Below are 15876 nucleotides of genomic sequence, written 5' to 3'. Positions count from 1 at the left end.
GAAGCCCCAGAACTTGTGTGACGACGCGATGTCGTTAGTGCCGTTTTGGGTTGCCAACACTGGGTTTTATGGATGCCTGCACCAGTTGCTGTCTTGCATTCCTCGGACTCAGCTAAGTTAATGGGAAGATACTATGCTGTGTATACCAATCAAGATATAACATCATGGTCTGGGTACATCAGTAATACAACGTACTGAACAGTGGTCTCCTTTCACGAACTCACGAACCGCACATCAGAGAAGAAATAGACTAGATGAGGAACCTTTTTTCCGTCACAATATCAGTTACTACAGGGGCTTCATCGCCTGGGCACCCCGTACACAATAGAAACTTCGCCTACTCGCCGACGCCCTTCGCACCCCATCCTTGTTTCGACTTCACAGCCATCACCATTGCTGGCTGGCTAAGGAGCTGCTCAAGACATCGCCCAACCTGCGATTATCGGCAGCTTCGGTTATGAGAGGTATTTAGCTTGGGTTGCGTGCCATCGACTAACATCATCCCCTCCAGCTGCTGCAACATTCACCCTCGGAGAGGATCTCAAGACCACACCTCTCTTCCTACATCTATCCGGCATGTCACTTGATATTCACACAAAGTCTGAAACAGCTTATCTCTCGTTCTTCATAGCTACGGGTTGGCGTAGGAAAGTGGCTCAGGGCAACTCGGCAATGGGTAATGTGGACATCAAAGCTCGTTCGCCTTGACTGGCTTTTATACAAGCTCCCAGTCCTCGTCCTCTGAGACCACCTCCCACTCGGACTCTGAGTCTTGATCAGTGTCACCATTCAAATCAATTTCTTCCCAGTCGTCAAGGTCATCATCCCCGTCCTGCTCCGATGCAGGCTGCGACTTCAGCAGGCTCAAGCCCTCTTGTTTAGTGGAACATCCAGCGTGATGAGCTGGGTCAGCAGAGCCCCCCTGATCATCCTTTTTGTCCGGCGTCTCGGCAAACATCAGACCCATAAGGGAAGACTGATGAGCATTGTTTGAGGTGGTTGGATCGCAGCTAGATGGGTTGGAGCAGTCGACCGAATTAGCGTCCGTAGCTGGATCAGAAGGGGTCATGGCCGCCATGGGTAGTTGAACGGATGGGTCGTTTGGAACCTCCTTCTCGGGCCCCCCCTTCTTAGGCTTCTTATTCTTGTGAGACCGTTTCGTGTTTTTGCCCATCTTCTTCGCAAAGGTTTTGGTGGACCGGCTGGGAGCCTCGGAGTTGCTGTTCTTCAGGATGCCTGTGAGGTAGGGATCCTTGTGTGCAAAGTTGTCGAATGCAGAGTTGCAGATGAGGGAGTGCTGTGTGGGATGCTTAAAGCTTTTAAATCTAACATTGATTCTGGTAACACTCCTTTTATTGTTGAGGTAAGCAACTTGAGCCCCTTTGTTTGTGTCTACCTCCACCAAAGGATTGTATGATTTTGTCTTTACAAGTCAACTCTGCCAGCTAACGACAAGCGACTTGCTTTGGAACAAGCTACGATGATCCTAACATGATGATTGAAGACGAAGATTGGGGGCAGTACGTTTGTCTGCCCTAACCACCTCAATACCATGGTTCACTGTGAAAGGGATCCTGACATCACAGGCCTGTGGTTCAAAGTCAGAACTCACAATGTAGGTACGTAACGCAAACTCTTACTACCAGACAGTATTACATTCATCACAGGGGCCAAATCAACAGGTCTCTGTCCACACATTCTCATTTCCTTGGTACGCTACGGAGGCTAATACCGTCACGGTACAATATCACTCATCAATCCTAGGCTGAATCAAGAAAAGAAAAGTTTCCATCAACACATTCTCATTTCCTAGCTACTACATATCTGGGTATGCTACCAATCCATGATCCCTCCTCACAGCACAAACTCATCACTCCTAGAGTGAATCAACCAATGTTCCCGTCAAAACAATCTCATTTCCTAGGTATCTATGCTACTAATATCGCATAGCACAACTCATCGACTAATCAACTCTCAGACTGCCCGGGTAAATTCTTACTTGCTCCGGCGACCAAGCAAGACGGCAGACACCTCAATACAGGCAACGAGCGAGGCAATCACTGCGCACACCAGGCCAATGATGGTAGTCTTGTGAAGACCATCCATGTAGCAGTCCAGAACGAGAGGCGAGTCCGGACCAAACTTGTGCCGAATACCTGTGGCTCCGGCCTGAATAACTAGGCTAGCAGGAATCTGGGGGGCCCGGTCGGTTACGCATTGGACCAAACCGTCCACAAAGGTCGCCTCAACAGCGGCTGTTATGAGAAGATTCCCGGTCTGCTCAAAGAACAGAGTAATACCAGTCACGCCTGCAATGTCAGACGGAGAGGCCACAAGACGCTGGTTAGCCATCATAGGAACCTGCAGCACAAGGCCGATGCCTGCGCCAGTCAGCCCCTGAAATGCAAGGGCATAGGGCAAGGGGGTGTCAATACCGACCGTGTACAAGCCTACAGCACCCACCATCATGGTAACGGGCCCAACAACGAGCCATAGCTCCCAGGGCAGCTTTGGCATGGAGGTATTGGCGATGATGGTGAAGATGGACACACCCAGGATAAGCGGGATAGTGCGAAAGCCACTGTCAGCCGCGGAAAGATCCTGCACCGACTGGAAGTAGATGGGCAGGGTATAAAGAAGGGGCATGTACACAGCGGAGACGAAGAAGATGATGGCCGTATTGCCGGCGATCTTCCACTGCTTGAGGATGCGGAACTGGATCATGGCCTGCTCCTTTTGCCAAAACTCCACCAGCACAAAGGCGATGGCGAGAACCCCAAACACCACCAGCATGGCCACGGTATCAGCCCGCTCCCATTCTCCACTGGCAGCGCCATTCTCGAAAGCAATGATCAAGCACGCCACGGCGGCGATGACCGCAGACACTCCGAGCGGGTCCATATGCAGCAGTTTCTGTATCAGCGACAGCTCTTCCTCCTGCGTAGCAGGAGAAGCGGTAGAGGGGAGCTTAAGGGCGACCGAGAAGAGACTGGCGGCGAGAGCACCAAGGGGTAGATTGACAAAGAACGCCAACCGCCAGCCACCCATCAGCCCCGGAATGTTAGTAGTGGTGGTGGTAAACAACCCACCAAGCAACGGGCCCAGAACACTGGCGCAGCCAAAAGTGACACCCAAGAGTGCCATGCAAGAGGAGGCTTTGCCCGGCGGCGCGACGATGAAGATGATAGTAAAGACACCCGTGACGATTCCCGCACCGCCCATGCCGCTGATGGCGCGGCCTGCAATGAGGGCGGGGCTGTTGGGCGCAAGGCCCGCGAGAAGATTGCCTAGCTCAAAGATTAGAATGCTGGTCAAGAAGGTCAGCTTGAGCGGGAAGTACCGGTAGGCTTTGCCCCAGGCCGATTGGAAGGGGGCCGTGGTGAGGAAGAAGGCGCTGCCGTACCAGGTGACGTGGTGCAGGCTGTGGAAATCGGCCGTGATGGCTGGCACGATGTTGCTCAGGATGGTCATGTCCATGGCGTAGAGGAAGATGGACAGGGCCAGGGCCGTGAGGGTCAGCAGAAGGCGCGGGGTGGAAAGACGCTTAGGGGGATCGGTATCGGTGGGGATGGCTTCTTCGGATGGTGAAGAAGGTCCCGGAGGCGATTTGTGTCCCGGGTCAGCTTCGTGAAGCTGGACGGGTCTGGTCGAGAGGGGAGCCAGGTTGGCGGGATTGCCGTCCTGGCGAGAGGGAAGAGGCTGGAGCTCCATTGTTGCGGAGCAGAGGGACCGAGGCTTGCTGTAATCAAGTAGTCCCAGCAGTTGTCTGAGTTTAGGTTTGGGAGAGGAAAAGAAAGAGAGGAATACCAGGAGGGTCAGGAGATGTCCGTTCTTTTATATCTGGAGCTGGATCGAGCCCTTGAACTGTTCGGGCTTCTTTTGATGCTGGATGTGACTTGCTGAAGCTCGCGAGACCTTGGAACAAACATTGAGTTTCAGCAATATAACCTACCTGTTTACTTCACCAACCCCTGAACAGTAAACAGAGAGATCTCTCGGGAATTTGTGCGTTGTACGAGGGCTGAGGGTCCAGCCCGGGTCCGAGTCAGTACTCCTGAGTAGAACAATACATGTACTTTTTCTTGATGGATGATCAGGTGCTCATCACACTCCGCTCTCCCAACCTGGTCGGTGCCAAGTTGTTGTCGACCAGGTTAGACGGGGATTCGACACAACGTCAAGTTACTAGGACTCGGTCCTTCATACCTTACAGCTGCAATGCAACCGTAAGCCGGGGTGATGAGAGCAGTCGGTGCTGTATCTTGGCGCAGTTGAGGTAAACACAATACATTTATTAAAAAGCGACCCAAGACTTCACAACAGGCTCAAAGTAGGGAAATATCTGGCATAACACCACAATCTTCTTCAAAGCGATGATAAGCCCGGTGTAACTAACAGCCGGGCGGCTTCTTCATGATGGGTAGGCCCTTAAGTTGCGGGACAGGCTGGATGAGGTGCCGTGGAAGGAAAATGGTATAAAGATGGGGATATTTCCCCTCCAAGTTATTACCATTCAAGTCAGTAATTATATCCTCTCAGACTAGGACTCTTCTATTACGTGGCCTTAGTTCAGCCTGCTCCCAAATCAAGACTCCTGATAGTTGATACATAACCACCGCCGAGATGAAGCTCTCATTCACCATCTTCTTCCTTATCGGGCTTGCATTCGCCCACCTGGCTACAGTGGTCAAGCCTATCGAACGACGAGCATCGGGCGGCGACGACTCCATCGCCCACCTGGCCGCGGAACTCGAGTCCATTGAAGGACGAGCGTCCGACAGCGACTCCATCGAAGTGGCGGACACCGACTCCGTTGAAACGATGGACATAATCGATCCCGAGTGCCAACGATGTATCAAAAGGATGTGCACCCGCGCAGCCGGTTGTTTGAGGCTGGGTCCCGGGGCCATCATACCATGTCTCTTGGCTTTTTGTGCCGCCGCGTCGGCCATTTGCTGTGCCTTTTAATAGGCCCTTGACGTGTGGCTTAAAGCAAGGGCGGAATGGGGGTACTCAGGATGGAAGCAAAAGTTGGATTAAGGTAGTCACGTTAGGAGGTCTCGTCAACGGGTCGACCAAAGCCTTTGAGTGGAGATATATGTGCCGCAGCTGGAGGGAGCCTGAACTTTCATTCTTGGTCCAGTGATATTGAGCGCGCAATTTGGGTGAGGTAGCGAGCTTCAAGTTTGGTTTGGATATATGGTCTGGTTGTACCGTTCTTTGCTTTTATTGACCTTCTCTAAAATTCACTGAATTTGTTGGTTTCTTTTTAGTAAAGTTTTTGTCTTCAAGATAGCATTGAGTTAGGTACCTAGACAACCGATAACGAAGAGATAGGTTATGGCATAGCGGAATATAGTATTCAGTCGCCTACCTAGGCATGAAGCTCCTCGAAATATGGTGACAGGAATAAATTGAGAGATGGCATCTGAGGGCAGATATCTACGAGGTATTCCTGGGAGGAAGTTAACGGCGAGAACTGGTATGAAAGTGGGAGAAATGGTCAACGCTAACGATCAGGCTGCAAGGGGATTCAACACAACGTCAAATTACTGGAACTCGGTCATCCATACTCTTGTCTTGACCTGTTATTACAATGCTTATGTTACTTTTGTTCGCCTGTTTCACTGTCACTCGACTCACAGTCAGCGCCAGCCGTGGATGGAAACAACATGGACTTGTTCTATCTAGGGGTGGAACTCAACGATGTCGAGGCATCTATTCCGGCTGTGACCAGTATATAGGAATCCTTGCAGTTCATGTTCCCTTGAAACCCCGTAACCGACACAATCCGTGATCTCTAGCCTAAGGTCCATAAGTATGACATGAAAATGCCTAATGGCCTGGTCTATCAAACAGCTTGAACTCCCAAACATAACCCCTTCGCTCCGTTCAATATGTGCATACCGCGACAGCCTTCACTGACTGTGCACGGCGCAGATTCTCTAACGTCCTTTGCAGCGTCTCAAACTCGAAATTCATCAGCATGAGCCTCAACGAGGCCGGTACATACCCCCATTGGGGCTCATGGATGCCATATGCAATCTTTGCCAGGGTGAACGGATCATTTTTGAACTTGTCAGGCACCCGCCGCATGAAGGCCATGACGACCTCGTCATCAGGTATCTCATCCTCGCTGCCATGGACAAATCTCATACTCTTGAACTCGTACTGCCCGCGGCAGGGGTCACAATGACCGCAGCCGCCCAAGGGTACGCGCAGACCTTGCTCGCCGGGCGGCTTCGAGAGCGCGTACTGCTCCAGTAGGGCATTGTAGCACGTGCGTTTGCGGCCGCCCTCGAAGAAGAGGTCGTGGACACTTTTCTCGGCGTCGGCCGCCTTTCGCCGCCGTTCGAGGAGCTCCTTGTGGACGGCGTCGGCGATTTTGTGCGCAAAGTCTGCCGGTTGCTCGTCGTCGTTAAGAGGCAGCTTGCGGAGCTTGAAAGTGCGGATTTCCTCCTCCTCCTCCTCCGGCTTGCTGCTCGCAGAGTCGCCCGACTGGGGGTCAGAATCAGAGCGAACCATCCAGAGATTCTCCAAGAGGGCAAAATCGGTGCAGCTGCCGCCCTGCTCGGCGCAGAGCTGGTGGATGTAGCGCAGGATCTCGGGACCCCAGTCGTCGACCTGTCCCCAGGCCCACGGGTTGTCATCCTTGTCCTCCGGCCATGTTGCGGTGCCACTCGTGAGCATTGTGCGGTAGGCGCGGCGCGCATGAAGAATGGCTTTGGGCATGTCCAGCTCCCATGTGTACTCCATGGTTTTGTTATCTTCAGCCTCTCGGCCTGGCTCGGTTTGGGAGGGCTCTCGGTCATCGTCATCGCCGGTTCTCTTGTAAGCCTTATTCTTGTTTTCGGACTCCTTGGCCTCCTTACCCCCCTTGACGCCCTTACCCCCCTTGGCCCCCTTGCCCTTTTTCTTGGGCTGATTTTTGGTTTTGGACTTTGCGTTCACTTCGTCGTCGTCATCCTCCGAGATTTCGTCGTCAAGAGGGTTGAGCTCGTTGCATGAGAGTGACTTGGCGCATCTCCAGACGGCCTGCGCCGCAGGCGATTGCATCTTATACGTGGAAGGATCAAGGATGGCCTCGTCCTTATGGATAAGGCTTGGTGTGATGGTCGAAAAGATGACCTTTGCCCGGAACGAGCTGAGGGACTTGACCACAGCGTGGCGATGCTCCAAGAGGTAAAAGATCATGTTGAGGGCTTCCGGGTGTATGTTAAAATGCCTGCCAAGTTCGCTCATGTTGTAATGGAGCGAGTGGACGTCGTTGCCAACGAGCCTTTCCTGCTTCCTGGCTTGTTCAGTGCCGCGGACAATGATCTGAGACACCAATTTCTCGACGGCTCCGCGAGAGGGCAAACCTTCCCAGTAGCGATACTTGCTGAAGTAGCTGGCGACTGGCGACAGCCAAACAAGGGATAACACCTGTTTGCCGTTACGTCCGCCGCGGTTGATCTGAAAGATGTAGTCTTCGATGGTCAGAGGCAGATCCCAGTGGACGATCTTAGCCACATCAATACGCCTCGTGGTAAAGCCGCTCCCGAAAGTGACGACAATCTGTGCATGTGTTTTCACGTGTGGTTAGCTAAGTCCTTTGTAATTACCAGGTGCCTAACATGAACTCGCAGACTCGGAGAACAAGAAACATGAATAAGTCGGGCTTACATTTTGAACCAGGCCACGCTCGAACCTGTGAAGAAGCCATTGCCTCTCAGCCACCGGCAACTCTTCGTGAAAAGGCACGGTAAGGGTACCATCCTGGGGGTCATCAGGCATAAGCCGCTTGACGATCGCCTCAGCCTGACTGGGGTTGGTGCAATAGATGATGGCCGGGCCCTTGTGCTCCCTCAGAAAGCGAAGCGTAGCGTTCGCCCTGTACTTGGCCCAGTCTGAGTCAAGCTTCAGAGGCCTTTTCCAAACGTAAACATCCAGGTCGCTTGCCCGTCGAGTGTGGGACGGGTTGGCCGTCATGACTCGGATGTCGACGCTGTATGGGGTTAGCTAACACCCGGGATACCGTGACTCGGACGGGGTTCAATGGTATGTCGGTTTGCATAAGGTAAGGTGCCCAGTTGCTAGTAAGCATAGTAGGTATACATGTACTTACTTTGACCTGTATGAAGATTGGGTGAAATGACAGCCGTCATCGTTAATGCAGAACCGCTTCCGGAGATCCGTTGTGGTACTTAGGGGCGCTGTAGCAGTGAGGAGCACGAATTGCTGTGGCTTCAGTCGCCGAGAGAGAACACAGAGAGCTGTAAGACCAGGCAGTTAGTACCGAGCTAGCACACCTAACCACTGCACATAGGCAATGGGCGTCAAAACTCAGGATACAGTACTCACCCCTGAAATACTCAGGTCGGAAGCAGACGTTCTCCTATCAAATACGCATTGAAGGTTAGTCCTGTACTTCAACTTTTCTTTTGCCGCAGACACGATCTGCCAGTGCCATCAATATTTCATACCTCAGATAGCTGATGCGCTTCCTCGACAACCACTCGACGGATCCCGCCAGGAACAGCAGCCAAAGCATCGAGAAAGCCGGTCGATTTCAGCATTTCGGCCGAGCAGAAAAGAATCCGGATACAACCATCCCTTAGGGGATGGTAGAGTCGCGCCCAGTTCCGAGGATCAGAAGTCATGCCTGATGCCAGATGACAGCCCGGAAGACCCACGCACAAAAGAACATTGCCCGAGTGAGTTCCCACATTGCTGAGAACTGGAAACGGGCTTATGACCAGGGTGAGGCCAGGGTGCTCCGAGGCGCTGCAGCCGCGAATCCTGTCAATCTCCCTGGAAGCAACCAAGGGAAGCTGTCAAAGTCAGAGAATGTCAATCACTTAGAGTCCAGTCTTGGCCAAGCTGGCAACATCTACACCAGACAGATACAATTTGGATATCGGAACAGCAACTGGACCTACCTGGTAACAGAGCGACTTCCCAGCCGCTCCGGGCAGCGCAAACAAGACGCTGTGGCCCTCAATGATCCGCAAAATCGCTTCTTCTTGATGGGGCCGGAAGAAGCGAATGCTGAAGGCCTCGCTGCGAATCCGGCCGATCAGGGCGCGGATCGCGGCGAGGGAGGGACGGCCGGGAGTGGTCTATGCATTCCAGTCAGTTCTGGGAAGGGTGGCAAGGACAACAGAAGCAGTTCTTACGTTGGTGGCGACGTTGGCGTCGCGAAGGACCAAGGTGCTGGCGCCGACCTCGCCAGAGAGGAACGCGGCGCTGGCAGCATGGCCGTTGTCGTTGCCGTTGCCGCTGCCGTTGCTGCCATTGGCAGCAGGCCCGTTGGTCATGGTAATGGCGGCACCTGCTGGCTTTTTGCTCTGTGTTAACGGCGAGAACTATCATGAAAGAGGGAGAGAAACTCACGTCAGGAGAAGCACAGGTGACGCGAGGGCGATTTTTCGTCCGGACAGAAGAGATTAGACGAGAAATTGGGAAAAGAAGGAGGGCAGACGGAACAAATCCACAAAGTGAGAGAAAAATTGTGGGCGGAGAAGAGGTGACGGGAGGAAGAGGGAAGAACCGAGGTGAAAGAGAAGAAGCGAGGGAAGAACCGAGGTGAAAGAGAAGAAGCGAGGGAAGAAAGAACTGAACTTGGGCCAAAGGCGGGACCATTGTAGAAAGAAATCACTAGTCTTCCTGCCGCTTTATTGGCCGCATCATCAGGCTCCGCTTCACCGTCGACGATGCGATGCGAGCGGAATTTTCACTCGGCGGTAACCTGCAGAAGGAGGAGGGCAAGTGAGGCGGGTCTCGGCCGGGATGGGCAGGTCAACTGCTCCTTGACACGGCCAGCATTCCATGGTTTAGATTCACGACTCCAAGACAATGTGTCTCTTAGGATGGACGTGTCTATGGGGCTTCGTGATCCTGGACCTGGCAAGTGTCTTGCCCCTGAAGTAAACAATCAAACAGACAGGGTTCGGGTTAACGCAGTCTAAGAACAGGTCAACCGTTGTAAACAGGCACAAGCATGCGAGTAAGATGGTAGCCATGGAAGAGCCAAGTTTCAATGTGTTCATAGCCATACTAACTATCTGGCAAAGGGGAGATTGGACTATAAGTGAAGGTTGTGGCAATGACTGGAGGTAGTACTCAGGCTGGCCTCCTACATACATGACATAATCGCAAGAGGTCTTCAAGCCAGTCAAGTGTATGTACATTTCCCTTTCAATGGACCATAATGTATGTGTACATATTGTCACCATGGGCCCGTGGTCATTACTTTTCCTTAGGTATACTAGACTCATATGTTAAGAGTTCCATTGCCGTGATCCTGACAAAGCACAAGGATCAACGAAAACACAAGAACCTCACATGTGACTGCTTAGATACTTATCTTATGGACTCAGAATTAGGTAGTTACTCTACTTTGTAGTCTCTTGGGATGACCAACCTAGGTCCCTTGTTTACTTCACTTACAAATTTTGTTTACTGCTTTTTATTGCGCTAGTCCCCCATATAATGCCAACAAAACACCCAAAAGTTCGGCAAGTCAAGTCGCACACGAGAACATGCTGCTTGAGCGTGCTGCTTAGCATCATATCCAGACCATTAAAACGACGGCCTCAAACCATTAAAACGACTGTTGCACGAACCACTTCCCACACATTCTGCTCACGCCAAGCCGTTCGCTTAACACCCAGCTTTGTACTTATAAATCGACACCAACTTTGAGAGAGAATATTGCATACGCATGCACTGCCAAGACAATTCAATTGGGAATTTTTACTAAGACCTGGAAAGGCCGAGCCCTGAGCTCAGTCGCTTGGATTTATCACTTGAATTTGATGTGAAAAGAAACTGCGCGTCCTGGCAGTAACGACACAGTCGTTTTAATGGTTTGAGGCGTCGTTTTAATGGTTTCGCATCATGTAGGCACCTAGGTAGTCAGAGAAGCCACATGCAGACCCGCGTGGTGAGGAACAGGTGCTAAGCAATGTAACTCGTTGAATCCTGCATACCTTATGCAATTGATAGGGACGCACTAGTACTCCGTTAGCGACGCACTAGTACTCATGAGGGTTAGGGTTATCGCTAGCATCCACCCCATCTTCCTGCGCCCACCCTGCGAACCCATCTTACTGCAGTTCAATTCAACGTACTGGAACCTGTTGCAAATGGCTCAAATGGCTCAAATGGCTCAAATCGCTGAATTCGCTCAAATACACTACTTTACTGAAGGTTGCTCAATTTACAACAGTTGGTCCAACCTCCTTAGTTAGCTACTCGCCCTCCCTGCCTTACGCCCTCCATCCTCGCCCTCATTCCAAGGCCTCGTTGCGACGTGTGGCTCTGGGGCGTCCATCATCGCCAGCGGCCCTCTTCCGCTTCGTCCGCTCCGTCTGTGATGCCTACGCCCGCGCCTACTGTAGAGCGGGTGGGATCTGCCGCTGACCAGCAGCAGGTCCGTCAGGAGGAGGCACATTACCCTTGGCGATATCTTCACAAATGTATCCACGCCCAGGACTGAACTGTAGGGGACTGTCGCTTGTGATCCAACTGTCCGTCGTGGGGCGTTGCCTTACGGTGGCGGTATGGGAACCATTGTACCCCGTATGGCGTCGCTGGTGTCGCTGGCGTTGCTCCCAGTCTCCAGCGACGGCCGGATGGATCATTACTTGATAGCGGCGGCAGCAGCGGCTGCTCTGGCAATACAAGGTGGGCCGGCAACGGTACTAGAAAGGTAGTTGGATTGATCATAGTCGGATTCGCAGTCGGATTGATCGTAGTCGAATAGATCGCAGTTGAATTGAACGTACTCTATTGAGTTCAATTTTGAAGATGGCTGGAATCGCGTTTTCTGAGCTTACTTTGCGTGGAATTCAAAGGCAGTAAGATGGGTTCTCCAGGGTCGGGGCGGAAGGGTTGAGATTGGCGACGGCAATAACCCTAACCCTCATGGGGTACTAGTGCGTCGTTAACGGAGTACTAGTGCGTCCCTATCAATTGCCTAATCTCAAGCTATATCAGTCTCCATGCAGTGTGTGCTGACCACTGAATCGACCTACCTCCCACGCTGATTTCACTACGTCCAAGCTTCAAATACTTGGAGTGAGAACATAACCACTGGTGGGTAGCACACGGGAGAGCATGTTAAGCCATTGAATGACTATTGCCAGTGGGATGCCGGGAATTGGAGATTACTTCTAAGCTGCGTTACTAAGGGCTTGGTAGGACCAATACCACCAGGAGCTGTGAAATACCACCTCCTGCGCGGTTCCTACATGCGGATGGATGCAATCATTACCTCACGTACCCCAATGTAGCACCCTTGGCCCGTCCGCTTCGACGGTTCGACCAGTAGCATTACAACAAAATTTCCACTCAAGACGAGACGACTGGGTGTGCAGCATCCCCGGGGCCCGAGTTATGGACAACGGGGAAGAGGGTGTGGAAGGCCCGGAAGATCTGTGGGAATAAAAAAGACTCATTAGACGCACCATTAGCAATTTCGTGTCAGGCCCCAACTCATTGCATCTTACATCGGATTATCTTTCAGTCTGAACACGATGACACTTCCGATGAACGTCTTGGCCGCCGGAGCCCTAGCGGCTCTCATTCTATGGGTCTTGGTATCCCGTGTCCGTAACTGGTACCGCCTCCGCCACATCCCGGGCCCTGCCATAGCAGGATGGAGCAAATTCTGGCTTGCTCGGGGCCAAATCAGCGGCAGACTCCCACTCCGCCTGCGAGATGTCTCCAAGAAATACGGTAAGGCTACCTATAACCTTTCGGCTCCTCAACCCATCCCCTGACGCCTCCCGATCATAACTCTTCACTCATACAAGCCCAAAACCACTCCGGCCTCTTGATTGTTGCCTCCACGTCACTCAACTAACCTCCCCCGCGCCAGGCCCCATCGCCCGAATCGGCCCCTCATGGGTGGTGGTCAGCTCGCCGGCCGAGATCCGGCGCATCTGGTCCGTCCGGTCTCGGTACCAGCGGTCGCCGTGGTACGCCGGGTTCCGGTTCGACCCCAACAACGACCAGGTCATCACCATGGTGGACAACCGGGACCACCTGCACCTGCGCACGCGCCTGATCCCCGCCTACCAGGGCAGGGGCATCCCCAACCAGGAGCAGGTCGTTGACGAACAGCTGAGCAAATTAATCGCATTGATCGAGCGGAAGTACCTGACGACGCGGGACGGCGGACTCCGCCCGTTTGACATGTCGGCCATGTTTATGTACTTCACACAGGACACCATCTCGGCCGTCGAGTTTGGGCAGCCCTTTGGCTACCTCGACGAGGAGGAGGACTTTCTGGGCGCCATCCACGAGCTCGAGGCGACCCTCCTCCCCTGTGCGCTCATGGCGCTGGTGCCGCCCCTGCTGTGGCTCGTCACCTCGCCGCTGTGCAAGCCGCTGCTGCCCAAGAAGACGGACAAGCACGGCCTGGGGAGGCTGTTGGCGGCGATCGACGAGCGGGTTGCGGTGCGGTACGGGGAGAAGCCGGTGCGGAACAATGATGTGCTGCAGCTGCTGGTCGAGTCCGGGCTGTCGAGGCAGGAGGTCGAGGCCGAGGCGCTGGTGCACCTGCTCGGGGGGACGGACACGACGGCGACTGCGCTGAGGCAAACCGTGTTTTACCTGTCGACGAATCCAGCGGCGTATCGCCGGCTGCAGGACGAGATTGACGGTGTGGTCGGCAAGGTGACTCGGCCGGTGATTGCCGATGGTGAGGCGAAGGAGCTGAAGTTTCTCGGAGCTTGCATCAAGGAAGCAACGCGCATTTGGCCGCCCATCGCCGGGCTGCAGCCTAAGTGCTCGAATGTTGACGATGTCATCTGTGGAGTGAAAGTGCCGGCAGGAACAAACGTGGCGGTTGGGTGGTTCGAGATCCTCCGAAATAAGAGCGTTTTCGGAGAAGATGCCGACGTGTTTGACCCCATGAGATGGCTGGAGGCGGATCCAGAAAGACTCAAAGAAATGGAGGCCACACAAGGAATGGTTTTTGTAGCAGGAACAAGGTGGGAGTGTTTGGGCAAGAGACTGGCACTCATGGAATTGGGGAAGGTGCTATTTGAGGTGAGTGACATCGAGTTGATGCCCGCAATGAGCATTGATCATGGAACTGCTCCAGACTCTCAGAGCTGGCTACTGACCGCGACTTGCAGCTCTTCCTTCGCTTCGACTTTGCCATGACAGACCCAGTGAAGCCATTCGACTGGGTGCAACAAGGATTTCTGTTGCAGCAGAACATGAATGTCACCATCACCAAGAGACGGCCGAAGGAGATTGTCTAGCCCCAGCGCGTTGGAAAAGTTTCCTGTTGCCCTAAACTGCACAACAGACAACCGTGTCCAGATACGGGATTGGGACTGCCCTCAATATGTTGATCATCGCTTGCGACCCCTCTGACGTATCCTTTGCGATCTACGGCGCTCACCGGCGCTCACCGGCGCTCACCATCTCCCTCGGTGCTTTCGTCGACGGTAGTGGCCTCGGTTTTCGCTTCTGCAAACCCGTTGGTGTCGGATGTTCCGGCGGGTTGACAGTGCCATGAATTTCATGGAATCTTTTTTCAGTCCAGTCAAATATATTGTCGTACTTGAAAACCTTAGCTGTGAATAGACGACGAAACAGCCTGCGAAGGTACGCGTAATCGGGCTTGTCTTCGAAACCTAGCGACCGAGTGTAGTTGATGTACGTTGCGAATTCGCCAGGGAGGATGCCTTCACAGAGTGCTTCCCCGGATAGGTTCATCTTTCTCTCTTTGATCGAGTCGTCCTTCTCCTTCTCCGTTGAGGCCTTCAAGCCCTGCCACGGAAGCGAACCACGAGCAAGATAGACGAAGATGTAGCCTAGGGACTCTAGGTCATCACCCCAAGACTGCTCTATTCTAGAAGTCAGAAGGGAAAACGGAAGAGTGGCTCTGAGCGGATACCTACCTTGCTCAAGGTGGTTCTTGATGCTTGCATACCGGATAGTGCCTCCAAGGAAGCGATGTTCGTACTGTCTATGTTCTTTAGCAAGGGAATGTTCCTTAGCCAAGCCGAAGTCGATTGTATATAGTATATTCCCTTGCTTGCCAACTCCCATGAGGAAATTGTCTGGTTTGATGTCACGATGGAGGAAGCCTTTCGAATGTATGTACTCGATTCGGGTAATGGCCTGTCGGCAAGGAGGAGGATAGTTTTCAACGAAAACCGCCGATTGCAGTAGTTGAACAGATCCTCAAGTGATGGACCGAGGGCCTCCTGAACGAGGACATAGAAATCGCATTCCTGCCCAAACCATAGGACGCGCAGTATACCGACTCCGCCGGCTAGTGCCTTGTACGTGTCTGCCTCGCCCTGCAGCACATAGGGACCATCCCGAACGTACGCGAGCTTGATAGCAGCCTCGCCATTGGATTGAAGATCAGTTCCTGCTCCGAGTAAGCGTTCAATGCTTAATCTGGCCTGTTGGCATGTGCACCTTACCGGAGTAGACGATACCGTAGCCTCCTTCGCCGATCTTGTGGTCAACACGGTATCTGTCGTTGATGAGAATGTCCTGATGACATTATCAGAGCGAGATCCGCTGTGCAGATAGACTGGGAGCACTGCACCTTCATTTATGAAGATAGCTAGGAATGAGAATGTGGGCATGTCAGCATCATCGCTTTTGTTGTTGGGAAGGTACGGAGTACCTCGGCCTCACTGTCAAGGGATGTCTCGTGGTTGACCGCGCCACCGTGCCTTACTGCCCCACCGATGGTGGAGACCCCGCTTAATCCCCTAACCCTAACAAGACACTCATTGACGGCCACCCAACAACGCGTTCCAGACTTAGGGCGTGCTCTAGAGGCCCCGGTGTGCTATCACCGGGTACCAAGGGTACGTGATTCTTCGGCCCAATATACTGAAAAATCCCACACTC

General features: G+C 53.0%; 4 protein-coding genes across 4 annotated transcripts; 1 reads left to right on the top strand and 3 right to left on the bottom strand.

Moving 5' to 3' along the window:
• Nucleotides 1–1600: 1600 nt before the first annotated feature.
• On the bottom strand, nucleotides 1601–3920 carry N656DRAFT_778603 (MFS general substrate transporter). Its single transcript, XM_064815037.1, has 2 exons — nucleotides 1979–3920; nucleotides 1601–1828 (listed from the first exon to the last, which is right to left on the bottom strand). Exon 1 carries the CDS (start codon nucleotides 3709–3711, stop codon nucleotides 1996–1998), a length of 1716 nt encoding a protein of 571 aa, XP_064670647.1. The 5' UTR covers nucleotides 3712–3920; the 3' UTR covers nucleotides 1601–1828; nucleotides 1979–1995.
• Nucleotides 3921–5892: 1972 nt separating this feature from the next.
• Nucleotides 5893–9299, bottom strand: N656DRAFT_797618 (uncharacterized protein; the record flags this gene model as incomplete). Its single annotated transcript, XM_064817667.1, has 7 exons — nucleotides 5893–7557; nucleotides 7666–7987; nucleotides 8108–8255; nucleotides 8344–8377; nucleotides 8466–8813; nucleotides 8922–9101; nucleotides 9159–9299. 7 exons carry the CDS (start codon nucleotides 9297–9299, stop codon nucleotides 5893–5895), a joined length of 2838 nt encoding a protein of 945 aa, XP_064670646.1.
• A 3234-nt stretch (nucleotides 9300–12533) lies between these two features.
• On the top strand, nucleotides 12534–14258 carry N656DRAFT_708409 (cytochrome P450 family protein; the record flags this gene model as incomplete). The annotated part of the gene is made up of 3 exons (XM_064811500.1): nucleotides 12534–12723; nucleotides 12866–14040; nucleotides 14130–14258. 3 exons carry the CDS (start codon nucleotides 12534–12536, stop codon nucleotides 14256–14258), a joined length of 1494 nt encoding a protein of 497 aa, XP_064670645.1.
• Nucleotides 14259–14397: 139 nt separating this feature from the next.
• On the bottom strand, nucleotides 14398–15756 carry N656DRAFT_836587 (casein kinase I isoform delta; the record flags this gene model as incomplete). The annotated part of the gene is made up of 6 exons (XM_064818786.1): nucleotides 14398–14435; nucleotides 14478–14849; nucleotides 14904–15065; nucleotides 15110–15382; nucleotides 15438–15510; nucleotides 15751–15756. 6 exons carry the CDS (start codon nucleotides 15754–15756, stop codon nucleotides 14398–14400), a joined length of 924 nt encoding a protein of 307 aa, XP_064670644.1.
• Between the last annotated feature and the right edge of the window lie 120 nt (nucleotides 15757–15876).

The sequence above is a fragment of the Canariomyces notabilis genome, assembly GCF_033297395.1.
Source record: "Canariomyces notabilis strain CBS 508.74 unplaced genomic scaffold N656scaffold_9, whole genome shotgun sequence".
Classification (NCBI taxonomy): Eukaryota; Fungi; Ascomycota; class Sordariomycetes; order Sordariales; family Chaetomiaceae; genus Canariomyces; species Canariomyces notabilis.
This window is presented reverse-complemented; position numbering and strand designations above follow the sequence as displayed.

What these genes read in the sequence shown, in the direction of transcription:
- N656DRAFT_778603 (XM_064815037.1), bottom strand. Translation starts at nt 3,711, where the DNA reads ATGGAGCTCCAGCCTCTTCCCTCTCGCCAGGACGGCAATCCCGCCAAC.